Source organism: Cydia splendana, chromosome 6, assembly GCF_910591565.1.
Source record: "Cydia splendana chromosome 6, ilCydSple1.2, whole genome shotgun sequence".
NCBI lineage: Eukaryota > Metazoa > Arthropoda > Insecta > Lepidoptera > Tortricidae > Cydia > Cydia splendana.
In genome coordinates, this window is record NC_085965.1 from 7,972,212 (window position 1) to 7,998,952 (window position 26,741).

The window sequence follows — 26,741 nt, forward strand, 5'->3', positions numbered from 1 at the left end:
AGTTCAAATTCAACAAATATGTTTAATAAATGAACCTTGCAAGAATAAAAGTTTGTTTCATAATAGAGCGGCTGAAGTCCATTCAAATTTCAAGGGTATGGTGATGGTTCCATCTATCAGAAAGTATGAAACTTGCCATGGTATAGATGTAGTTGAGGTATTCAGTCTCGAAAAGAAAATGGAAACGAAAACAATTTTACAACCAAACTGAACGTGAACATTACTCTTATAATGGTTCTGTGGGAAAATATACTGTAGGCAGACAGCTTGAAATAGAAGCAAAACATTTTTTTACCTATAATAAATATTAGTTTTATAGGTAAAATTAGTCACGCTTATACAGTTTATTTTGTATATTCTCATCATTGCAAACCTGCAATAATGTCTTCCCGGCAAAAAAAACATTTCCACACAATCATATCCCCTCGTCCTAACATACGCTTTTGGCTTCGGCAGTTCAGGGTCCACAAACCAATCGAAGCACTCCAAAATGAGATATGCTGGGTCAACATAATCCAAAACTGGTGCCCCACAATTGAACATCAGTCTAGGATGCATCACGTTCAAGGATATCCTGAGAATAATCTGCTCGGGGCCGTCTATCTGAAGATACATCGGACTAGACTTTGGGGCCACGACGTCTAACGCTCGGTTGATTGGGACTTTGACATTTTTCACTGGTGGTGAGCTCCCGGCTGACGTGAAGTTAAACATGGAGGGGAAATAGATGACTGACATCAGCTTCACTACTTCTGAGATCTGCAAAAGAATAGATTCATTATGAAAAAAATAATTGTGTGGTTTGAGGAAACCACGATGCAAGTGAAACTATTTTTTGGATTGTAGGCATTTAACTAAAAAAAATCAAAAATTTTAGATTTAGGGTATGAAAGTGTAAGTACCTAACGATGGTTGGTTGGTTGGTTTACCTTCGAGAATATCTAATCCTCCCGGCATTGCCTTGAGCACTATTAACATTTTAAGCCTCCAGGTGTTTTAATATTGGTATAGCGATAGCGGTACAACCTGACATTCGGGAATCAGCTGCAAATGGTGTTAAAGATATGAAAATCGGCACGATTATTAATCTTTAGGCCATTTGAATCAATTTGACCCGTAGCACCACAAAAAAAAACAAAAGGAAAGGAGTTATGACGTCATCTTTTTTTTGTATGAAAAAAAACAAATTTTTGTTCAGAAACCTATCGTGTGTGGTATTAAATGAAAGGGCATTTTGAGCCGATTCTAAAAATATATCACATTATTATATTTACGTCACTTGCATTCAATTAAAATAAAAATAATTTTCAAAACATACCAAGTTTGGGCTCCTCCAGATACGAAACCGTTGAATTATTTTTTGTAAAATATACCTCAAGTAATACACAATATCCTCATATCCAACCTCAAGAAATTAATTTCGAAAATATTCAGTTTTAGTATTTTTTTAAATTTTTTTATTATTACAAATTGTGATCTATCAATCTATGAATGAAACGGCCTCCTAGCCTAGTCGATAGTGACCCTGCCTATGAAGCAGGAGGTCCCAGGTTCGAATCCTGGTAAGGGCATTTATTTGTGTGTTCATCAATTTCATCATCATCATCACACAAATAAATGCCCTTACCAGGGCTTGTATATATGTGTATATGGGCATTTATTTGTGTGGTGATGATGATGAACACACAAATAAATGCCCTTACCAGGATTCGAACCTGGGACCTCCTGCTTCATAGGCAGGGTCACTATCGACTAGGCTAGGAGGCCGTTTCATTGATAGATCACAATTTGTGATAATAATTTTTTTTTAAATACTAAAACTAAATATTTTCGAAATTAATTTCTTGGGGTTAGATATGAGGATATTGGGTATTACTTGAGGTATATTTTACAAAAAATAATTTAAGGCGACGGTAGCGGTGGGTAAAATTTCAGATTCTGTCAATTTACCCCATTTCACACACAAGCGCACTTCACGTACACTACCTCACTTTACTGGGACAGGTCAGTGACCCATCATGTTTTTTTTTAAGATTGGACTTTTAGTTTAGTATTGACCACTAGCCTCCTTTGAGGGTAAAAGCGTTCCATTGAAAGATGAAAGAGAAACAATGCATTTAATCTTGCTTTCCTTGTCTGTTCATGTCACACGTGACGTACTTACCTATTTAATTAATTTGATTGTTGACTGTTTTACTACCTAATATTGCTTTGTCGAGATACGCGTTTTGTACAATTAAAGCGAATAAAACAAGATGTCATTAAGTCAGATGTAAAATGTTATTTACTACACTATACGGTTTTTCATAAGGTGCAAAATCCATTCAATAGGAATTTAAATAAATAAAGTTTCAGCAGGCAATTCAATTTTGGGGATAAAGCGAAACAGAATAGTTCTATCGAACCTGCTTACAAATTTTCACGAGAATCAGTTGAAAAATGTGATCTGCAAAGGAGAACATACAAAAGCATTTTTGCCCAAGCCGAAACGGAGACCTTTGCTAATGCTCGGCCAATGATGGTTTAGGTACACCTATAAAAAATGGTTGTCCCTGCTGTAATTTTAATATCTTTATATTTCAACAGTATAGTTTTGCCTTCAAAAATAATCGGTATCGCTAAACAATAGCGGTACTTACCTTACTACTTATACGTTCACGAAATCGGTATCTGCATAACTTGATTGTTAGTAAACTAACCTGAAAAATAATCTCAAAATCACCGAAACATTTATGTACAGTCACCTGCAATAATATGTTACGTCATTAGCGCCAACTTTGCCTCCAGGGAAACTTTGCCCAAAACGACAATTTTAAACAAATTCGTTAATGTAGAAAAAATTATAATAGTTATGGCCACCCTGCTATTTTTAGTAGAAAATAGGTTATATTTCTGACAAAACTATATACCAAACTTGTGCATAACTTGACTTGGGAATTTAGAGTTTGAGCGAGTTGTCTAATATAGGGTATATTTCGGCGGGCAAAACATTGATAAATAATGAATGCAAGTAGAAAAAATTGAGAACCCTTTGACAAATATTTCCGGGTTTGAGTTAACACATGAAGCATAGATTATGTCTATTGAGATTTAAACTAAAAAGGCCTAAATACACAAAAGTTTTAGCGGTGGGCAAAGTAATCCGGTAATTTGGCATCTATACCAACATTGCCCACCACCAAAAACGGATTAGGGTTGTCACTTTCATCTAATTTACCCAACTTCGCAAGTAAAAGAAGGTTATGTTTGTACACTAAAATAAGTTTATAAATATATACTGTATTTAATTTGTCTTATTATCCTTTATTTAGATGTTTTATCCCGTTAACGAATGAAAAACACAACAAAAATCATATTTTTGGCCATTAAACTATTGTAACAGATTTTCTCAAAAGTGACAACCCTAGCCTTTGTAAAATGCTTAGGCGAGCCTTATTTGGAAATGGGCAAAAACGGGTAGGCAACATTGCCCAGCAAATTTATTTTAAAGTTTTTACACTTATCGCTAAGTTATTAACAGGGAATGGAAGGATTGCCCAAAACCTTTAAGTGATCCTTAGACATCATCATCATACGAGCTGTATTTGAATACCAAATTGACGTGGGCAATGTTGGCGAAAACCCCGGATATCTTTGCCCGCCCTCTAAAACGCAAAAAAATGAGTAAAAACACGATAAAAAATATTTTTTCTTTCAAATAAACTGATGCGTTTGATCACAATGGACGTGCTGAGCAAAAAAAGTCATATGATGTGATGTTTTTTGAGAAATTCGTTTTAAAAAATAAGCGGGCAAAGTTGGTGATAATGACGGTACCTACTCTTCGAAGGCCGCAAAAATATGTGACATGGTCTTATGGTTCTACAAATAAGATCGTGTCAGATATTTTTGCGGCCTTCGTTGTGTAACATAAATTGCAGGCGACTGTAAATTTGGAATAATTATTTTATTTAGTTTCAACGAAAGTTTCAAGTTTAGTACGAAAATACTTCAGATATGCAATATGCACAAAATGTAGACCTAATCGAAATAAAACATTGCTTTTTATAGGTAATTTATAAAACATTCGATACATAGGTATACATAACAATAACTAGAGCGCTATTGGCCTGTAAGCTTCATCTCGGTCTCCAAAGCCGCAAAAACTCGCTAGTACTTAGTGCTGGTCTAGCCGTTATTTTTTCTTGAAGATTTTCAGAGAACAGCACGTACACGCATTATACATATATATAGACGGAACGAACCGCATAATCATTATCATTTATTCGTCGCAATCCATGGTATTACAGATCTAGGTACAAGACTTTCAGGTATTACTTATACGAATTACATAACTCTTTCTGTTAATAGGCATTATTTTAAGATAAAAGTTCTATAATATAATACAAGATTACAATTGTCATCAAAATTCATTGACGTACAGAAGTCAAATACGTTTTTAAACTGACGCAAAATGATACCAGCATAATAAAAATTGATCCCAATCAGTAAAGATGAGTCTTTAAACTTTTTTCATTTTAAGCGAGTTTTGAAGGAACATAATACTGAAATTCGACTGTAATCGTATTGTTTTAAGATAGTTTACTGCGGTTTTCAACCATTATAACAGCAAATCAAATTTAAATGAGACGCGAGCTGATATTTATGTACCCTATTTTTTGAAATACAATTTATCTACTGGTATACTTTCTCGTGTGCGTATATGATTTAATGTCAATATAATTCTCAAAAGCAAGAAAATCAAGCTGTCATTTTCATTTGAAGAAGTACACGTGTGCTCCGGTGTAGCCCCAACGGGCATCTGACTTGAAGAAGAATTTTGAGTGATGTCGTCAATGTATGGAAATTGTTCGAAAGTTTACATTTGAGATTGAATTTCTGTGTTGTCTTAGTGAGTAAAAATATAAATCGATAATAAATTGGTAGCTGAATTATCTAGCTTTTAGAATCATACAATAATTCAATTACTGTCAAAGACAAAATTGTTTTGCTTCTGTCTCAAACGGAACTCCATATTTTGATTTTTTGATACTTTTAGTGTCGATTTGTAGAGAATAACAGCAAATTAAAAATACAATGGCATGAAGAGTCGGTACACGGTTTCTTCGTGAACAAATTTACGTGTAATTTAATGCAATTATTAAACATTTATTGAACAAATTATGGTTACAAAGTGAGGTCTAAATCGAAAACGTCATATACCGGCCCCTTAACGGTTTCGAATCTGGAGGAGCCCAAACTTGGTATGTTTTGAAAATTATTTTTATTTTAATTGAATGCAAGTGACCGAAATATAATAATGTGATATATTTTTAGAACCGGCTCAAAATGCTATTTCATTTAATACCACACACTATAGGTTTCTGAACATTTTTTTTTTATTTTCCATTCAAAAAAAAGATGACGTCATAACTCCTTTCCTTTTGTTTTTTTGTTTGGTGCTACGGGTCAAATTAATTCAAATGGCCTAAAGATTAATCGTGCCGATTTTCATACCTTTAACACCATTTGCAGCTGATTTTGGTCAACCGCTAGTACTAGTAGGCTAATTTTCCTATTTTTACTTTTCAATTAATAGAGAGAAAATAATATTTATTTAATTCAAATTACCAGTCTTGCACGCTTGGAGGAAACAAGTGCCGGGTAATGACGTTATGAAAAGCCATTGCCTGCGGTTTTTTCCGCAATAATTCGTAATAATATTATAGTAGATACCGGTCCTCTATAAATTAGACCACCCTAAACTTTTCTAGTATTTTGACTTTTCCCAGTATCAAATGTATACTCTGTATCTTTAGGTATTTAAATAAAAGTAAACAAATAATTTGTACTTACATTTTTGGTGAGTTATAACATTTAGTGGCTAACCAACCAAATACAGATGAACCACCTGGATCTTTCACTGAACGACCTGACTTTAACCCTTAAACAGGTAGTGTATCTATAAGTACCACATAGCAAATGATTTTTTTGGCGAGCTGAGTAAATACAACGACCGCAAAATGTCATTGCCGTAAAGTCTATTAAGTGGGTGATATGGGAACGTAAAAAAATTACAGGTGTCAAAACAAATTTCTTTGACAATTTAGTTGTCAAGTTCAAATCGACAACAAATGGCAGTTTTTGTACGTTTCTCCCGCTGTATAAGTTCGCTACGCCGAAAAAAAGTACTCTAAGTATTTTGTTTTGTATTTTTATGGTAGATTATTAGATAATGTATGTGTAGTAAGTCATAACTTACCTTAGTTATTGTTTTCTGATAAAATATTCGATCTAAAAGTTTGTGGTTCGTATGAACCCTCTGGCCGTCTGGGGCACGTTCGAGTGGTTTATAAGTGGCCTCTGCCCTGCAGGGAGTTTACATGACATTTAAGGGTAAGATTCATTACTATGAATGAATCCTCATAGTACAAAAGTAATATATTTTCCTTTGGTTTTTAAATTAAATATTTATTCAACGGTCAATCTTACGAGCCACGACATCCATGCGAGCCAAGAAAGTGCCGGCAGTTAGTGCATTTTGTGACGCAAGTGTAAATGTGATGTGCACATGACTTACCCTTAAAACTACTCTGTATGGCTAACAAGGCAGTGGCCATATAAGGACCACGTAGCACCATTGGTAACGAGTAGTGGGCATATAAAAACCACCGAGTGTTTTTTATTGAATTAGGGATAGTAAAAGAAAATCATGAAATTACTTTTCTTTTTAACCTATTACCTACCCGAATCAGTAATCAAAAGTAAAAAATGCGTCAGGCCTGTTTAAGGGTTAGCCTATATTATTTGGTCATGTAATGTTTTCATCTACCCTCAACTGGCTTTAGGAGCCATTTGAGGGTAGATTTTGTTTACTTTTATTTAAATACTTAAAGATACAGACTATAGGATAGGAAATAAGAAAGAAAAAGGCTAATAGTTGTGACTTACATTGTCGAATAAGATCCATTCATGTAATTCTTCCTTTTGAGCCCCTGAGGTGGTAGGAATGATCTTAGCGCCCTTTTTGTCCTATAATATATTATGATTTTTAGAATCAATAAAGTGTGGTTTTGGTAAACGTAATCATGATTTCAATCACACTGTTAATGGAACTATATAGTTATTTGTACAACAAGAGATCAAAGTTTGATATTTCTTCGAGTGCTTATTTTGAGTCCCGTGCAAGCGAAAGATTCTATAATCTCGCTACGCTCGTGAATATAATTTAGAATCTTAAGCGTAGGAAGGGCCTCAAAAGCGCACGAGATGTAAATACCTTTCATCTCGTGTTTTACATACAATTTTTCACGTCAGAAGTGAGAACATATTAGACAACCCGAACCTGTAAAATGTAGGTAATGTTTTAATAAGATATTCTAACAATTAAGTTTAAATACCGCAATCGAACACAACAACAAAACGAAATAAATTTCAGTAAAATCATATGGAATTATGGAAATAACGAACATCAATTGACACTTCAATTTTTTTTTTGTAAAAATACTTTGTAAGATACGGTCCGAATTGCGGAGACTACTATTTGTCAACCATAGTATAGATTTATATACTGAAGTAAAATTATTTATTTTGCGTGATAATCTGTGTATTTTTTGAGTTAATTATTTTAATTGTAGAATAAAATACTTAAAATATACTGTTTTTTTATCCAAATTTAAAGTTTATTTTCATTAGTTAATTATTAAGAATTCATACTCGTACGTAATTTGGAACGACGCGGTCTGACGATTTCGGGGGTCTATTATAAACCGGCAAATATACCGTTGTATGTCGTTTGAACTATTTTTGTGTCTTTCTTTTTGCTAACGACGTGAAAGAGACAGAGAGAATAGAATCCAAGTATTTTGAACTTTGTATTAGGCCCCACATGTGGAAATGACATATGAATATGAAGGTCACTTGAATGTCATTTTGTCCCACTCAGTGAGCAAAATGCGATTTTGCTCACTGTTTTTAAGTAGCAAAGTACCCTTGTTCGAGCTGCTGACGTGAAAATACTATTTTCACCACACCAGCCCAGAAAGGCTTACTTTGCACTTCAAAAACTGATAGCAAAGTTGCATTTTATTCACATGCGAGGCAAAGTAATCAAATGCAAATTTTGACATGTTTTCTTATTTTTGCTGGTAGAATTGACTTTTAAATGATGATTTTGGATGATAAATATTTAATAACATTCATTTGGATTTGATTTGGTTTGATTTTGTTTGATATTTTTCATTTAATATTTGCTTCGGGTTGGTGTAGTGAAAAACTTTGTGTTTCACTCGGGGGAAAATAAATTTTGTTTAACCCTCGTGCTTTGAAACATTGTTCAATTTTGGAATCTTTCGCTTGCTCGGGTATCAATATTAAGCACGAGTGGTTAAACAACAACTTTGCCCCCTTGTAAAACAAATAACTATTTGGATCCTATAATATTTTTCAAACAGGAAGAGTACGATGACAGATGTTAACTCCATACAATTTTTAACCTACCTATTTAAAAATGCCAAATCTTGCAAAATGTATCTTGTATCGTGAATTGACATCTATCATCGTACCCTTCCAGTTTGAAAAGTATAATAATACCAGTGTTCTAACGAATATTCAAACAACATTATGCAACTGTTGTTTTTTTTCTTCTAGGCTAAGTACGATTAGAGTTAGACCAAGAAAAGTCTGCAGAGATTTTGACAGCAACACAGGTGTTATTTTAAACGTCAAACTTCTATGAAATTATGGCGTAAAAATAACACTGGCACTGCGTGGGCTGTCAAAATCTCTGTCTTTACTCATAAAGAGTAGCATCACATGGCGGTCTTCGGTGTCGGGGGCCAAGATCCACTTCGATTCGTTGCGCCACATCAGTAATACGGCGGTTGGCGCTTACGACGCGTAGCAGCGTATTCGTATATATATAGTCCTCCTCATCGATTTTGATGACGGCGACCTCAGCAATTACGGATTACGCCTGTTATGGGCCCGAATGTGGCTGGCCAGGCCGAACTGGTCTTAAAGACACTTCTGCAGGTGTTACAATAGAGTTGGCCAGACGCGTTGTATGTATACGCGTAAGACTTAGAGGGCTTCGGTCAGGGGTGCGAAACTCCTGACTTCGGCCAAACTCGGCTCCGCTCGGCTCAGCATTGCTCCGAGCAATTATTAGGGTTGGCACCACTTGACTTCCTTTTGCGTGCACGACCACAGATAAGATAATCACTTGAATTTTGACAACCTATTATTTATTCTGTGCTTCGGTCTCTCTTTACGTCGTCGAAGGAGCGTCGTGAATAACCGTAAGCGCCAGCCGACATAAGGTACCTTTTCCCGTGGGACGGCATATATGCAGTCAATATATAGTGAATCAGACGTATACGTACCTACATTTAAATTAACCTACTAATTAATTACATGTACATACCTACATCCTTACGGTCTTAGTTGTTTTATTTTGACTAACTTACTAGTAACGGACTGCGATCATGTACTTTTCTGAATTCCGCTGTTATCTGTAAGATATAGTACATTGTAATACCAGTAAATAAATATATTTTCTTTCATTCTTTCTTTCTTTCTTTCTTTCAGTGTGTTACATTGGTCATTAGGGTGAGTTGTTCATCAGTTAACCACCCTTTTACCGAGCGGTCATATTTCGCAAATTTTCAATTTAAATAAATTATTGCGAACATTAATCGATAGACTACCTACTTAATTGGCTACAAATTGGCATTCAAGAAATTTTATTTTTCCTTATAGATTTGACATTATTGTGCTTTTAGAAAAAAAAATTTAATTGGCTAACAGTGTCCAGTTGTCCACCCTATAGGACGGCTCTAACGCGATAAATTTTCATTATGTTACCTTTTTTCCGACGTTTCGTCAGCCAGGTTGCACTAGTTGTGATAGGGGTGATGTGGTAAATAATGAAATATAATCGCGTTAGACCCGTTAATGGCATTAATTATGTGTACAAGACGCAAGGAGTTATTCTCTACCGTTTCAGTACTTGTCACGTCTAGCAGATGTGGTGCGTAAGATAATTTCAAGAATCCAATCGGCTTGAGGAAGCGTGTCCTGGGGAAGGCGTATGCTTCGTACAACCCGTGTCTCCGGGCCCAGTCCACCCAACGGTAGTATTTCCATAAGGCAACGTCTGAAATCAATGTAGGCAGTGTTTGTTGCTAAGTCTTCTTCCGATTAAATAAATAATTTAGCCTACCAAGCCCTCTCGCGCATGAGTGGGCTTGGATTATAATAGTCCCCACGCTAGCCCGATGTGGATTGGGGACTTCACATACACCTTTGACTATCTTCGCATATGTATGCAGGCTTATTCACGATGTTTTCCTTCACCGATAAGCTAGTGGCAAATATCAAATGATATTTCGTAAGGTATGAGTATAATAAGTTCCGAAAACCTCATTGGTACGAGCCAGGATTTGAACGCGCGACCTTCCGATTATTTGTCCAAAACCCGTCCAAAACAAGTCAAAAATTTAACAATTAGCTATACAGGTAGCTGTTAGATTTTTTGTCTGTAAAATTGTGTTGTGATTCAATCATCCAATCGAATAATTACCTACAACTCAAATGTATGCGAGGAAGCTTGTACTATGCAGATTTCGTACAATGCATGCAGATATTGGTAAAAGTTCAATACAAAATGGAGCTTAAATAATAACTATATAATTACGTTTTGTAAGTACCTACTTTTTTTTTGATGTGCAATAAAATTTAAAATAAATAATTTATATCAGTCCTTATAGTGAATAATTTTTCAAACGGTCAACATTTAAAGCCATACGAAGCGGAGCGAAAACCGAAGTCCTACTTATTATAAGATTATGAGTATTATGATGATGATGATAATGATGAACATTATTCCACTATAATAATTATAAAATATTTATGACGTGTAGAGATGCATTTACTGAATTAGTGTCGCTTAACCTCAAACGCTGGTAAATCCATTCAACCTTCTCAGCAAATAAGTATCCCATTAGGTGCATTTTCCTTGTAACTAAATCGCTTAATCTGACAGATGGATTTACCCGAGTTTGAAGTTAAGCGACTCATTTAGTCCTGCAAGATATTGACAATAGACTGAGTTATACGAGTAAAATACCTGGCTCTGGAAGGGGTTTCTTCAGCGGCACATCTCTGATCAACGACACGTATAGGTCCATCTCGTGGCCTGGCGAGATCCCCGGCAGGGTGTAAGGTGGCAGCTCTTTAGTGTCTTTGATAGTTATTGTGACCATTGATCTTCGCTGGAAAAAAACTTATTGAGTAATGCCTGAAATAGCCATGTAGTCGCGAGTCATAAACACTCATATATACTGTAGCGAACACTTATACGACGGCCCGATCCAAACTTTAAGATATGTCTAATAATACGTACGTAATCCATATCGTATCTTGACGTATCTTAAAGTTCGAATCGGGCCGTAAGTGATTACAGGGATAGTGTTTTTTAAAATGGACATACAGACAAAAGGCGAATTTATCTCATACAGGGATAAAATTCGCCTTTGTTGTATTTATTAACTCTGTAACTGTGTGTTTTGTGTTTCTTTTTCGATGTACAATAATGCATTTACATACACACATGCATACAACTTGTTGCATACATTTTAAGGAAACATAAGCAAGCAATTCTGTCTGTAAATTAATTTCTATGTTTCCGCTAGCTAAAGGTTGTCTGGAAGAGATCGCTCTTTAGCGATAAGATCGCCTGTTGTCTGTCACATTTAATCAATTGTTTCTTTTCTTTTGTATCTTTTTACTTAGGTGTGTCAATAAATGAGGGTAAAAAGGAGGGTAGGAAAGTGGGGCTTAGGATCAGTCTGGAGAAAACGGAGTATCTCCACATGAGAAGACGGAGAAGGATACGCAGATGGGTTAACCGTTAACGGGAACTGTTACAAGCGCGTATCAACGTTCAAGTATCTCGGTTGCACAATAACAGACACCAACTAGAGATAAGACGAAATCGACATCCGTATCCAGAATGCCCTAAGATGCTCAGCGGCTCTTCACAAAATATTAACGTCCAAGCTCATCAGCAGGAGAACCAAGATTAGATAGTCTACAAGACCGTCATAAGGCCGATCTTGGTATATGGATGCGAAGCTTGGACGTTAACCCTGAAGGAGGAAATCAAGCTCTCGGTGGCAGGGAGGAAGATCTTTAGAAAGATCCTAGGCCCTACAAGACGTGAGGATGGCTCTTGGAGAGTGAGGAGGAACTTGGAGGTGGAAGAACTGGTGGGCGAGCCCAACATCATCGGCGAGAGCAAGGCTGCTCGACTTCGCTGGCTCGGCCATGTGGAGAGGATGGGAGAGGATCGTGCGGCCAAAAGAGCTTATCTGGGGCGACCAACTAGGAGACGTCCGGTCGGAAGGCCTAGGTACCGATGGATCGACGAGGTCCAGAATGACCTGTGTGGCGTACAAGCGATAGGAACGAATGGCGAAATCTAGTGTCGGAGGCCAAGATCCACTTCGGGTCGCTGAGCCAGCGAAGTAAGTAAGTAAGTGAGTATCAATAAAGAGTCTATCTATCTATCTATGCAGCGGTCGGCAACCTTTTAGCAGCTAAGGGCCACATAGTAGTTAACGAAAGCACTTTATATCTTCTTAATATTTATGACTATCAGACGTTGTTTGTCAATATTACATACAAAATAGCCGGGGAGGCTCGCGGGCCGCCTGTTGCCGACCGCTGCTCTATAATATAAATAAACCTTTACAGGCCGAGCGGTTGTCTCCTTCGTGTTTTTATCTTTCTTGACCGTTTTGGACTTGGCAGTTTGTATGTCGTCTTCATCAGCATCCCAGGTGAATGGCGGGACCTCAGCTTTTAGTTCATTCCATAGATCCTCATACCCTGAAAATACTCTAATTCAGAGGCCTTACCACAGAATTAAGGCCTGCGCAAACCGGCGGAGAGCAGCGCAGATCACTTTAAAATTATCAATGTATTTTCTTCCCTATTTCAATTATCTTCAGGTATAAAATTATTTGAGACCGACCTCGGAGCATCACGGAGGATTGTTACTACGCGGCATCGAGGAGCACGCTAGAGGATACCGCGGCGGTAGGCGGCGGCATGCCGCGGCATCCCCCGGCATGCGCCGAGGCGCCGGAGTAGTGCCGGGACGACGGGGGAGAACTCGTGCACACTAGTCACTAATCCCTTGTGATAGAGTACACGCGGCGGCATGTCGCGCCATCCCCCGGCCTGCGCCGAAGTGCTCCCTTGTGCGCCGGCCGCCAGCGCTCGGGCTGGCGGGCGCTCGCGGTATCGCGGCGGATTTTACCTCGCCGGTGTGCGCTGCGCGGCGTAAATCCTCCTCGGTGATCTGCGCTGCGCTCCGCCGGTTTGCGCTGGCCTTAAGCACCGCCCCGCCCCGACTCGCATTACCTCGTCCCGCGACATGAATCTGGCGGACTTCTGGCGTCCTCTCAGTAAAGCGACTTACCCACACATACACAATGACGCATGTACAGACGTGACGCGCACACATATAAACGCAAATGATTTTTGATGTACAGCGCAGTGTTGGCCGAAAGTTAATGCAAATTGAAAATGTTGGCCATTAACCATTATAAATTGAATCGTAAACTGTAATCGTCCGTTACGGTTTAAGGTTCAATTTATAATGGTTAATGGCCAACATTTTCAATTTGCATTAACTTTCGGCCAACACTGGTACAGCGTGTCCGCCCTGTGGCCTTACTTTTGACCCGCGGAAGGAAGCGGGAGAGAAAATAAGTTTTTGGCAAAAATATAATTTTTGGGACAAGCTACTATCGCTGACTGAACCTTTCTTTCCATATACAAACCACATCCTTTTTTTGAAGTCGGTTAATAAACATGTATCGGGACGACAGATGCTACGAAAAGTAACGTGATTATTTTCGTACATAATTTAAGTTTCGATTGGCATTTTCTATCAACGATTTTCATTTGACTAGGCGGTAATTGGATAATGCTTAAAAAATAATGAATCAAAAGATTTACCAGTAGGGCATCTATTTAGTTCCATACATCCAGTCAAGCTATGTATAATTTTAAAATCCAACATTTCTTCATCTTCAATAGTGTCAGAATCTTCATCAGAGCTCATGTCTGGGGCCGCAAGCTTCAATAGCGCCTACACATTTTTAAATAGCAATTAGTAATTTTTGAAATTATTTTTTTGCTATAACATTCTGACAGGCTAACTTTTTTTTACGAACAAGTTTCTAATTTCTTTTAATTTTTCTAGATATCTGATACGCACTAAAAAAGTAAATAGAATTTTGTTTTAATAATATGTAAAAATATATACATAACGAACAAGAAAGTTTCTAATGCGAACAGCAACCGATCTCAATTAGGAGCAAAGTCCTTATAAATGTGAAGCTAAGACCCAATCTTAAAGTAGTTAAGTCCGTTATTGCAGCAGAATATTAATACTGTTTATTACTAAGTTGTCAGTGTCGTTATTTAGTAATGACACGGGATCTGTTGTAATAGAGAGTGGCCCATCGGAATTTACGATGGGATAGTGTACCTATCTAGTGATGTGCCATCTTTTATTATGTTATGTAGGTATTGGCATCGGAAAATTTCCAAAATTGATGGAATTTTGGAAACAATTCATTTTTCTGTATGGGGATCGAAAATTTCCGTTTCCAAAATGAAAGTTTCCTTTGTTTCCTATGAAATTTCCCAGAACTTTCATAACTTTTTGAATACTTTCTGCAAATTAAATATTTGTCTATAGACACAATGCAATTTTGAACAAAAACGTAGCTATTAAATTTGTATCCACGGATAATTATTGATTAGTGAAACTAAAAAATAGATTCAATTTGTATATTAGGGAAGCAGGCTCAAAATGATATTTTTTTGTCTCATAATCTTGCGTTGTGTTTTATGTTACCATAATCATACAATTAAAAACATCTGTCCAAAAATTTCATACCTCGGTGGCGCTCAAGTTACAAGATCAAAACCCGACGCAAAAAGAGGGTTGTTATAAGTTTTGACTATGTGTGTGTCTGTCTGAGACACCGTAGTTTTTAAACGAATAAACCGATTTGGATGCGTTGTTTTATTTATTTGAAAGCAGGATTCCTAGCGCTGGTTCTTACGACATATTTTAGCAAAATCGGTTCATCCGTTTCATTGCGTTAGGGTTTTTGAAATACCGTGTTTTGTTCCTCAGAATGTCAGTGAACAACAGGTAACTAAAACCACCTCCATTTTTGGTTTTACCCATTTTTACACAACTATTAAACAGAGAGGTTAGTGTTTTTATCTAATACCTTTAAACGAGCAATTCTTGTTTATTTGTTTACCTATATATATATATATATATATATAATGTATATGTGTATGTTTCTGTATATGTCGCGTTGCACTTATATATACAGAAATAATATCTGGGACTACGAGCTTTGCTCGGAAAATGTGTAAAAACTCAAAAATGTGCGTTTTCCCAGAGATAAGACACGAAAACCCCCGAAAACCCCCATATAGCAGATTTCATCGAAATCGTTAGAGCCGTTTCCGAGATCCCCGAAATATTATATATATATATATATATATATAATATTTCGGGGATCTCGGAATATTATATATATATATATATATATAATATTTCGGGGATCTCGGAAACGGCTCTAACGATTTCGATGAAATCTGCTATATGGGGGTTTTCGGGGGTTTTCGTGTCTTATCTCTGGGAAAACGCACATTTTTGAGTTTTTACACATTTTCCGAGCAAAGCTCGTAGTCCCAGATATTATTTCTGTATATATAAGTGCAACGCGAATGGTGCATCACTGGCTCGAATTGCAGCGACGCTTGGGAAACGCAAATTGCCACCAACCGTCAGTTAGCGGTATAATAGTTTACGGCTATTATCTGTACTTTGCGTCCAAAATAGGTTGTGTGAGTGAATGAAGAGTGTTAGTGAATGAACAAAACGCTCATTTGAGGTAAAAAAGAACCTATATGATGTGACTCTGTCCGTCCGTCTATTTATCATGTCGATAAATATCTCGGGAACTACCTACTCAAACTATCGATTTGAAATTTAGAATAGTTATGATCGAGGTGTGTAAATGTATTTTAGGAACGTTGGCTTCTAAAATGTTTGTGAACTCGATTGTACTTGGAGGGAAGGACTAGAGCCTCTGTTGCATCAACTGCAACCGTCTCTCACTTGTCGTGTCCATCTTGATTTAATCTCTCCTTCTAACTCACCTTACAAAGAAGTAGAGGCCACAGGTGTACCACCGAAGCCGTGACCGTAGGCACCGGTGCTTGCTGCCGTCCTGGTGCTGGCTTAATGGGAGCAGCGCTCAACATTGGAGAGAACGGGAGAAGTGGAGCCCCTGTTGCGTCGACTGGCACCTGGTCGCTGACCCATACGCAGCGCCACGCGCCGAGGTAGTATAGCCGGACCAGATAGCAACCTGAATGAAACAATATTATAGCAATACTTTATCCAGTGATGCGAAGTGGGCCGTACCCCACGGCCTCGCGCCCCAAGGGGGACCTCGCACGAGGCCCCTTCGGGCCCCGTGAAAGAAAACGTCTCGCAGATGCGACTTCGCCCACGGCTAGATTAGTTTACGCTACGCCACTGACTTTATCGCATGGTTCACTCGTGGCTTGCTTCTGCGTAATACAGATCTGTGCCCTGTTTATCAAAAGCTTGTAACTTGTAATACATGTGGAAGTCCCTTTTTGACAGCTTTTGTTAGAAAGGGAATTCCACTTGTATTATAAGTTACAAACTTTTGATAAACAGGGCACTGATCGAACCTCTTTTCGGTATAATTGTTGCTGACTCTGCTTAAAACTTCCAGCATAGAATGAATATGAATGCGTATTGCGTCAGCTGATGCAGCTGGGGCGGTGAGCGTAGTGCTACCTCGTTTTTAAAATAGGCACAATGGTTACCGATTTTCGGAAAATGCCCAGCAGAACTAACTGCGTTAATTGATCACCGAAACCTATGGATGGAGCGCATGGCGTCAATCAGAGACCAAGTTCAAACAATGTCGTCTTGCAACAAAAAAATTATATCGGCATCACTATCATTTCATGATCGATTGTCTATGTTGCTATATGATTCCTTGTTGTACCCTCACGCTCCGCGATTGTTGCGCCATTTAGGATCCTAGCTAAATTGGTTGTTCAATACTTACGCTATAGAATTTCCAATTTAGCAAGAACCCTAAATGGCATAACAATCCCGTGTGTTGACTGTAGGTACCTACCATTTTTAGACAGCTGTGGGCGATGCTGCATGCCACCTCCCGGCTTTGTGCCTGGCGAATATATGTGATACCGTGGTCGCCAGCCGTCTGGTAATACGAAGGAAAAGTTTTCCCACAGGTGCTCCACCTGCAAAAGGTATTACTTGAGCAACTGTCCTGTCATATATAATAGACCATTGTACGTTATTTACGGTACATATGTTCATTACGCGCAGAGAGGGTATTGCCAGCTCTGTAAACGTTATTAATAATGTACTTTATATGCTTTTAACAAAGTGTATTTGAAGAGGTGGCCAGACATGAAATCATTATCATCACCTGAGGAATCCAAAAGTATGAAATGTTCATGTAACTACCAAAATTCATATCCCATCGCTTTCTCGTGACTTGATAGTTGACCAGACTATAACTGTGATTTATCTCAGAAAGTCTTACGATTTTCTAATGCACACTTACAAGTAGGTACACGTTAAGGAATCTGTTTCTCTCACTCTTGCGTGTAATATATTTTGCACTCTACGTTGTATTGATATTATAATTATTGTTGTAGATAGCGACATATATACCTGGTACATTATTAATAACCCCCCTACGTATCATAAAACTTACTATTCCTATGTCCGCTCGCTCCAAAATGAAGCAAATTGAAAGCACCCGCCTGCAGAATGCAGACCGTTGCAGCACTTGCGTATGACTGAGCTGCATGTCTATTATAGACATCTTGTCGGAACCGTCTTCCTGTGAAATAATTATTTATATTACTATTGTCTTAAGTTTTTACTCTTAAGCTTAGGAGATGAGGATTTCTACGCATCTTCTCATTGCGGTACACCGGTTCAGAGCCTGCTCTTCAGCTCGGCCTTAAGGGGCCCATAGATTACCAGTTCGCCGGACGATATCAGCATGTCAGTTAATCGCAAAAGGTGACAGGTCCAAACAACTGACACTGAGTTTTCAGTATGTAATATCGTCCAGTGAACTGATAAATCCCCTTTATGGACTAGCTATTTCATCGATGAATACCTCAAATACAATAGTCTCCGCTTCCTGTGATGAACTGTGTCAGCAGCTGAGCGTTTTCCAAAAAAAATTACATTTCATTCATGTCTTCAAATTATTGACTTCTTAGGCTCATTTTACTCAGAATCATTTGTACATTCGCGCCTCATACATGAAAAAATGTTCCAAAATGTTGTATGAAAAAATGTTTTTCCAGTGCGTCACGCTCATACAAATAAAAAAAAAATTATACAAAAATGTGACGATCTGGAAGAAGAAGGCGTGAATGTACAAATGATTCTGAGTAAAATGAGCCCAAGAAGTCAATATTTTGAAGACATGAATAAAATGTACATTTTTTTTGGAAAACGCTCGTTATCCATGCATAGCTGACTGCTTAACCATATATCAAATACCTCCTAACTCAGAATCAGTAGCTGCACCTCCCTATGGAGGTACCGTCCCCACACTGTTAACTGTACAGCCTTTTGTAATAAGGTCAATCAATGTACAGTTAGGAGTGTTGCTAATTGTACTGCCTCGCGGATCGAGACAAAGACTTTCTCATAGCCCACATGTGTCTGACTACTTCATCATACCTCATAAACGACAGTTTCCGCCTCCTCCCACCGGCTTAGAGCAAGTTGTTCAGCTCTGATCCATCCGTGGAGGTATTGCCTCACGGACCTTGGTAGCGGCTGCGTCTGCTCGTCCACCCACACGTAGTCTGGCGACTGTTTCACCACTATCTTGTTGGCGATCACCGTTCTTAATGTTGCCGGACTCTAGAATAATGTAAAAGTAACATTTACAGAATCGCCCGAAAATATGTTAACAAATTTTTTGGGACAAACTGTAGCTTTACAGGCTGCTTTTTTTGTTAGCATCAAGTGCCTACGCGTTTGTGACCAAAACAGTTCTATCAAGCTGTGTGAGCCGTGTGTAGGTATTACGTATAAGTAAATTTCTACATAAGTAATACCGACGCAAGTTGAATACTAAAAATTTTCAGTATGTAAAAAAAGGTTTTATACGTTTTTAGGAAGTTTGCGCGTGAAGTTACAAATTCAATTCGAGTTTTGAACTCTAATAGAGATAAAAGAAAGTTCCAAGTTCAAAATCACAAATATACGTGTAAATTATATCCTGCTAAACTTCGATAGTTATTAGGGTGATTCACTTTTGTATGGAGAAAAAAAAGTTGTAATATTTTTCCTGACTTTGCTCACCAATGGAGCCTCCCCACACTAAAAACTATCTATTTCAATTTTCAAAAGAATCGAATAACGTTTAGAGGTTGCACAAGTTGAAAAGGTAGAGTGAGAACCCCATACATTGCGTGAAAATGAACTATGTTCTAAAATGACAAAATATAATGATCTAATACTAAAATCGAATGAGAAAACTGAATTTTGCGTCTAAAACACGATAAAAGCACTTTTCCTTTGGAAACAGGTGGAAAAACTGGAAAATCTTAATTAGAACATTTATCGAGTAACCAAAATCCAAGTTTACTACTAATTTTACAATTTATTTATATGTAGAAGGTTCAGTATCACACTACTCTCCGCTTTGATGGTAGCCGCTTAAACCATTTTCTACCCTCCGATGTAGAGTCGTTGGTTATTTGAAAAATCTTTGTTGAAGTTGTGCAACCTCTAAATGTTTACCGATTTTAATTTTTTTTAACGTATAATATTTTCTTATCAATTAGAACAAGAATTCGAGCAAAGTCAGATGAAAATCGAAAATTCGGAAAAATGAAACACCCTAATAGTTATAGTAAAAATTTTAAAGTATGAATTAGGTAAGAAATTATTCAATGAAAAGGTGTATATTCCGAGTTAGAGAAACTGTGAAAGTAGGTATTTCGAGAAAGTAAATACTTACCTACTGCACTTTCTCGAGTGCACTTTGCGCTCCTGAGCGTACATTCAAATAAAAGTTATCACTTTCGTGCCAAGTTTCATGTAATTTAAGTACCTATGTAGTTTTAAAATGACAGTGATACTTCATTGTATGGAAGCGGCTTTTTTAGCGTCGGGTTCGTCTGACTCTTAATGCGTAATCCGAAATATTCACTTACTACTTTACTCGGTCCTACAAAACATGCGTATTTCAGCGTATTCTCCACAATTCTTAAAAAAACCGGACAAGTGCGAGTCAGACTCGCCAACCGAGGGTTCCGTACTTTTTAGTATTTGTTGTTATAGCGGCAACAGAAATATCTGTGAAAATTTCAACTGTCTATCTATCACAGTTTATGAGATACAGTCTGGTGACAGACAGACGGACGGACAGTGGAGTCTTAGTAATAGGTTCCCGTTTTTACCCTTTGGGTACGGAACCCTAAAAATAGATGTGATAATGACACAACATCCATCGAAAATTTGCTGTCTCGCCCCCTTTGGTATACAGTCGCCATCAGATATATCGTAGCGGCCAAGGTGCTCACAAATAACTGAACCCGCCTCTATTGGCCAGGCACTAGAGTGCGTGTTCAGATATTTTTGAGCACCTCGGCAGCTCCGATATATCTGATGGCGACTGTACACCCCAACCCTTTACTCACCATTCCCCAATACTCAATAGATAGTTCATTGTCCCTGAACTCCCTGAACGGACATTCTGTAGGATCTACCACTACACCCGGGATCACAGAACTCTTCACGGGTTCCGGCTTTTTTTCCGGCATTTTGAATTGTTACTGTTATTGCATTACACTGTAAAATATTAGCGCAAGTTAAATTGTCTTTAAATAACCGTATGAAGACTTTAACTGAAGTACTCGCAATAATATTACCTATATTAGCCATTTACCTTATTGAATAAAAACTGAATATATTAGTCATGTCATTTGACATTAATGACATAAAACCTAACCTAATAGTTTGTTAAGTTGCCAGTCATTTAGGTGGTTTGCCTAAAGTCTATAAAGGTCGGTATTAGTAATAACTAGTGAAAATATTGTTAGAGTCTTTGCGGAAAGAGAAGAGTCGTGGAATGTATGGGGCCCAATACATTCCACGACTCTTCTCTTTCTGAACAGACTCTATGGCAGGTCCCTGGACGTCTTTGCAATAACCCAGTCTCATTGTCTACCCAAACTTGAATCCAGAGACCGTTATACTATTCACTTTTACTACAATAGTCCCAATGCCTGTTGCGATCGGTTCATAGTTCTGTATGTGTCTATTGTGGCGCCTGTGAACGGGTTCTAGCAGGCGTTCTACATGACATTAAAGCTCTCCAAGAGGCCTCTACATGTGGATCTATATCCCCACGCAAGCTTATCAGAAGACCGGGATTTATAGGCCAGTGAAATCCAATGAGATACTAGCTTATGAAGGCGGCGCTTGGCGCTTTGTCTGCGTACTCGTAATAATGTGTACGTATATGTTGTTGATTAATTAAATCGGTAATGAAAATATTAACCATGACGTAATTATCGTCACTTTACAGTTATGTCAATTATAAAGCCACCGACCACCCACTTTCTTTCAATATCCACAGTAGTTTTACATTCCATATCACATCCTACTTGTAAATCTTACCACCCACATAACGTTTCACAGCCTGACATATTAACATTAATTACATACTATACAACTTGTCTACACTATCACTCCATTAAGCTTTAAATGTCTACTATCTAGACTTGAAGAAAGGTCTTAAGTCTCTTTGATTTGGATAACTAAAATCACCTTTAGTCTTCTTATCAATCTCATCAGATGAGAGAGAGGAGGAGAGAGATTCTCCTATAAAGCTTTTAGTGGAAGATCTCAAGTTGTATTAATTTCTTTAGAAGATACGTCATTTTGTATGATCAGGGTTATAATTAGCTGGTTAAGTGCGAATTATCGCATAAATGTAGAAAGTGAAAGCCACATGTCGATGTCGCTCCAAATTGGGACAAGTGGCGACTATCGCATAATAAAATGGCGCTATAAAATGCCAGCTCATAATGCGTAATGGTACAAACAGCAACACTGTTAATGTCCATCAGTGGACCTTATTACAAAAGGCATAAAGTCCACATATGGATATTTATGAAGTGTGGGCGAATGGTTCAGTCATAATTATTTTAATAGTAGAGAGATGATATATGCCACCAAAATATATGCCACCCTGGAATACTTTTCCAGAGTGGCACGACGTTAGAACGAGACAGGCATGGTGACAGATGATAAAAATGCGACCAAGCTACGCTGATTTAAGCTCAGAAGTGTTTCGTTATCGTTTTATAATCGCATTCACAACCTATTGCTCTAGAATGACCGGGGCCTATTCTACAGCGCTCAAGGTGAACTACCTAAATGTAGACTGGACATTTTTAACACGACAAGTGGACCTTGTCGCACATCCTTAAACCAGATTTAGTTTCAATCAGCTTCAATATAAGTAGTCTAGATCATCTAGAATGTTTCAAAATACCTATTTTTGGTAGAGTTAAACCAAGAAAAGTCTGCAACGATTTTGATAGCGCACGCAGTGCAAGTGTTATTTTAAACGTGACGTGACGTATAAATAGCACTTGCACTGCGTGTGCTATCTATATCGTTGCAGACTTTTCTTGGTCTAACTCTATTCGTTTCATAAGTCACCAACCAAACCAACCGTTAACCAAAAGTACATTGCTCGACATATATTATACTATGGAATAGTTAAGTGGAAGAGTTATTTGTCCAGAAACACCGCGGGCTGCAGTACATTATATGTAAGTAGGTACTTACATATAATGTACTGCAGCCCGCGGTGTTTCTGGACAAATACTTTTAAAAAAAAACCGGGCAAGTGCGAGTCGGACTCGCGCACGAAGGGTTCCGTACCATAATGCAAAAAAAAAACGAAAAAAGCAAAAAAAAAACGGTCACCCATCCAAGTACTGACCACTCCCGACGTTGCTTAACTTTGGTCAAAAATCACGTTTGTTGTATGGGAGCCCCATTTAAATCTTTATTTTATTCTGTTTTTAGTATTTGTTGTTATAGCGGCAACAGAAATACATCATCTGTGAAAATTTCAACTGTCTAGCTATCACGGTTCGTGAGATACAGCCTGGTGACAGACGGACGGACGGACAGCAAAGTCTTAGTAATAGGGTCCCGTTTTACCCTTTGGGTACGGAACCCTAAAAAGAGCGTACTCTCATACGACAAAGTATAACTTCATAATCCAATAACTTTGTCCACTTTTGTAATTCATCAATGTCATACATCTTGAAGTATATGTAACCACCTTTTATAATAGGTACTTAAGCACTTCCTCATAAAATATCATGACAGTTTTGACTAGTTAAAACTAGGGTAAGGAAAAGAAATACAAAATATGATGCAAACCCTGCAAAAAAAAAGGAAAAGTAATTTCGAAGCGGAAACATAACTCACTAAAAACGAAAGTCCTTAGCAGGTTACTGAGTCTGATTCATTCAGGATCAATGTACAACGCCACGGGGAAGAGAAACAGTGGAGATGGCACAGAATATTATTATTACATAAGACGAGTCTATAAGCAAATCAATGTGAGATACAAGTTTATAGGCTAACATCTCAATTAATAATAAATACATATCTCATTCTTACATGGGGCATGATGATCAAGAACTCGTGTAAGTGCAGTCTTGAATCGGTACAACAAGACATGTTTTTGGAAATCTTTATGACCCATGGGTGATGAACAAATTTAATTACACAAACGGGTCTACCGCGATATAATTTCATTGTTTTTACCTTTAATTCCGACGTTTCAGCTAATTAAATATGTGTACAAAACGCGAGAGTTTAAAGTGTTATATATGAACATATTTTACAAAAATAGAAGCTTTACTAACGGGTACTTATATTCATACCATAAAACAAAGGTAACTGGTCACACTGTGACATATTTCTAACGATACTTGTTACATGTTATGTGTATTAGGTGGCTTGCATATATCTATTATGATCACTCCTTGAAATAAGACTAAGCACCCATCACAACATTATCGCAACACGCTTTTTCACTCACTTATCTTGATCTCAATATGACACAGTTATATAATAAGTGATCTCCGTTCCTTTCATTCATCATGACCAGACCACACATTCTAGGAGATTGCTCCCATAAATTCTACGTCATATTATGACACATTCGTTACATTGTTCAGGACCTGAATAAGTGGCCACACTTGGCAGCTCTCCATGGTGGCCTTAGCCAGATTTATCGCGCCTGGCAATATTACAATTAGTTTGGCTACGGCGAGGTAAAATGGACGAATTGGACGCTACAAGAGCGTAGGACGCTAGTCTGAGGTGAAATACGGCTCGATTCGGAAAATGAATTAGATTTCTACTAGACTTCAACAAGTTACGATACGGATAATTTAAAGATATTTGTAAGATAGATATGTCAAATTTGACGTTTCCGCGATTCTGGAGGTCCTCTTGAACGATTTCGACAAGTTATGACTTAGATATCCAAGTCACATCTAGTCGATATCTAATGTAGATCTAGTTGATCTATAAATCGTCTCAAGATCTTGTGATTATCTCGAAATCCGAATAGGCCTGATAGACTATAGGCACTCTGTACAGGGCGCATAGCCAAGTGACCATGGTTCATAGAAAATATCGATAGTAGATTTTTGCTCAAGGCACCCATATTATAGTAAATCTGGCGACGAATTGTAAAACAAACATATGACATGATCTTGGATGTAGGTGATTTTTCATTATTTCATTATTGCATACCTGACGAAGCCCGTGTTGCGAACATCTTACATATAAACTAGATTATTTTATTAAACTAGTGATTTTTCATTATATAAATAATTTAATTTTCATTCTCAATTTACACAAAGAAAAGTATTTTACAATAAAAGCACAGCTAGAAAAGTAAACTGTTACGAGCATATTTCTAACTAGCTGTGCCCGCGGCTCCGCCCGCGTGGAATTCGGTCTGTGTCAGTAAGAGGCTAATTACTAAGTCAGTAAGTGAGCGAAAGCGAAGCGGCCTGCCTGGCTAGAGCGCCACTCACTGTGGGCTTCTTCAGACTCCTGAGGAAGACCACGTGCCCCTTTTAACCTCAATGCGTTGCGAGACTTTCGCGAATGATTGGATTTTTTTCTGGAAGGCATGGTAAAGCGTATTAAATGCGAGTCCCAAATCGTTTGACTCCGCAAACGACCAGTGCCGTTTTGATGCCCTAAGCATTTCTAGACCATGGTGCCCCCTCTCCCTAGGGTCATCGAGATTACATTGAATTTTTTTGGTTAGTTGAGTGACGTTCATTGTCGCATTACAGCTGAGAATGGATATTAGTCACATCATTTTATCACGAAAATTGACAGTGCTGCAGTAGTAACGTTGCAACAGAGTAATGTTGCTGTAGTCGCCATACCTTACAAAGTAATAGAAAACGCGAGCGAAGCGAGCGCGAAATTTTTTCGATATAAAAACGCAATTTGATAGACAGTTGTACATTTTTACTTTTAGTATGGAAATCAGTCACATCATTTTATCATGAAAATTGACAGTGCTGCAGCAGTAACGTTGCAACAGAGTAATGCTGCTACAGTAGCCATACCTTAGAAAGTAATTTAAAACGCGAGCGAAGCGAACGCGAATATTTTTCGATATAAAAACGCAATTTGATAGACAGTTGTACATTTTTACTTTTAGTATGGAAATCAGTCACATCATTTTATCACGAAAATTGACAGTGCTGCAGCAGTCACGTTGCAACAGAGTAATGCTGCTGCAGTCGCCATACCTTAGAAAGTAATTGAAAACGCGAGCGAAGCGAGCGCGAAAATTTTTCGATATAAAAACGCAATTTGATAGACAGTTGTACATTTTTACTTTTAATATGGAAATCAGTCACATCATTTTATCACGAAAATTTACAGTGTTGCAGCAGTAACGTTGCAACAGAGTAATGCTGCTGCAGTCGCCATATCTTAGAAAGTTATTGAAAAAGCGAGCGCGAAAATTGATCCATATAAAAACGCAATTTGATAGACAGTTGTACATTTTTACTTTTAGTATGGAAATCAGTCACATCATTTTATCACGAAAATTAACAGTGCTGCAGCAGTAACGTTACAACAGAGTAATTCTGCTGCAGTCGCCACCCGAATGTCACTTTCATCATATCTTATAATATTATTGTAAACGCGAGCGAAGCGAGCACAAAAATTTTTCGATATAAAAAACGCAGTTTGATAGACAGTTGTACATTATTACTTTTAGTCCCAACCAGGCGCGAATCCAAGATTTCATACAGAGAAGGGATGGGACGTTATTAGATGGGTACTTGTACACGTATAAAAGTTTCATGTAGGTACCTACTCTACGACGACTGCAATGCTGATGCAGCCTGCGCTTTTTTTTGCCTACGGTTTTGGTGCCCCCTAGACGTGGTGCCCTAAGCAAGTGCTTATTTTGCCTAAAAGGGTTAATCCGGCACTGCAAATGACAGAGGTCAATGTTTTTTTTCAA

At 37.8% G+C, this 26,741-nt stretch overlaps 1 protein-coding gene across 1 annotated transcript in view; it reads right to left on the reverse strand.

The window, feature by feature from the left end:
• LOC134791558 (uncharacterized) overlaps positions 1 to 20,958 on the reverse strand; it is a 60,102-nt gene extending 39,144 nt beyond the window's left edge. Inside the window, exons 1-12 of the mRNA XM_063762606.1 lie at positions 20,836 to 20,958; positions 18,863 to 19,048; positions 17,874 to 18,002; positions 17,265 to 17,391; positions 16,243 to 16,454; positions 14,008 to 14,140; positions 12,734 to 12,870; positions 11,108 to 11,252; positions 9,978 to 10,135; positions 9,447 to 9,491; positions 6,931 to 7,011; positions 374 to 759 (exon numbers count right to left, since the gene is read on the reverse strand). Of these exons, the coding sequence (XP_063618676.1) occupies positions 374 to 759; positions 6,931 to 7,011; positions 9,447 to 9,491; positions 9,978 to 10,135; positions 11,108 to 11,252; positions 12,734 to 12,870; positions 14,008 to 14,140; positions 16,243 to 16,454; positions 17,265 to 17,391; positions 17,874 to 18,002; positions 18,863 to 19,048; positions 20,836 to 20,958 (1,862 nt within the window). The remainder of the gene's footprint in view (positions 1 to 373; positions 760 to 6,930; positions 7,012 to 9,446; positions 9,492 to 9,977; positions 10,136 to 11,107; positions 11,253 to 12,733; positions 12,871 to 14,007; positions 14,141 to 16,242; positions 16,455 to 17,264; positions 17,392 to 17,873; positions 18,003 to 18,862; positions 19,049 to 20,835) is intronic.
• Between the last annotated feature and the right edge of the window lie 5,783 nt (positions 20,959 to 26,741).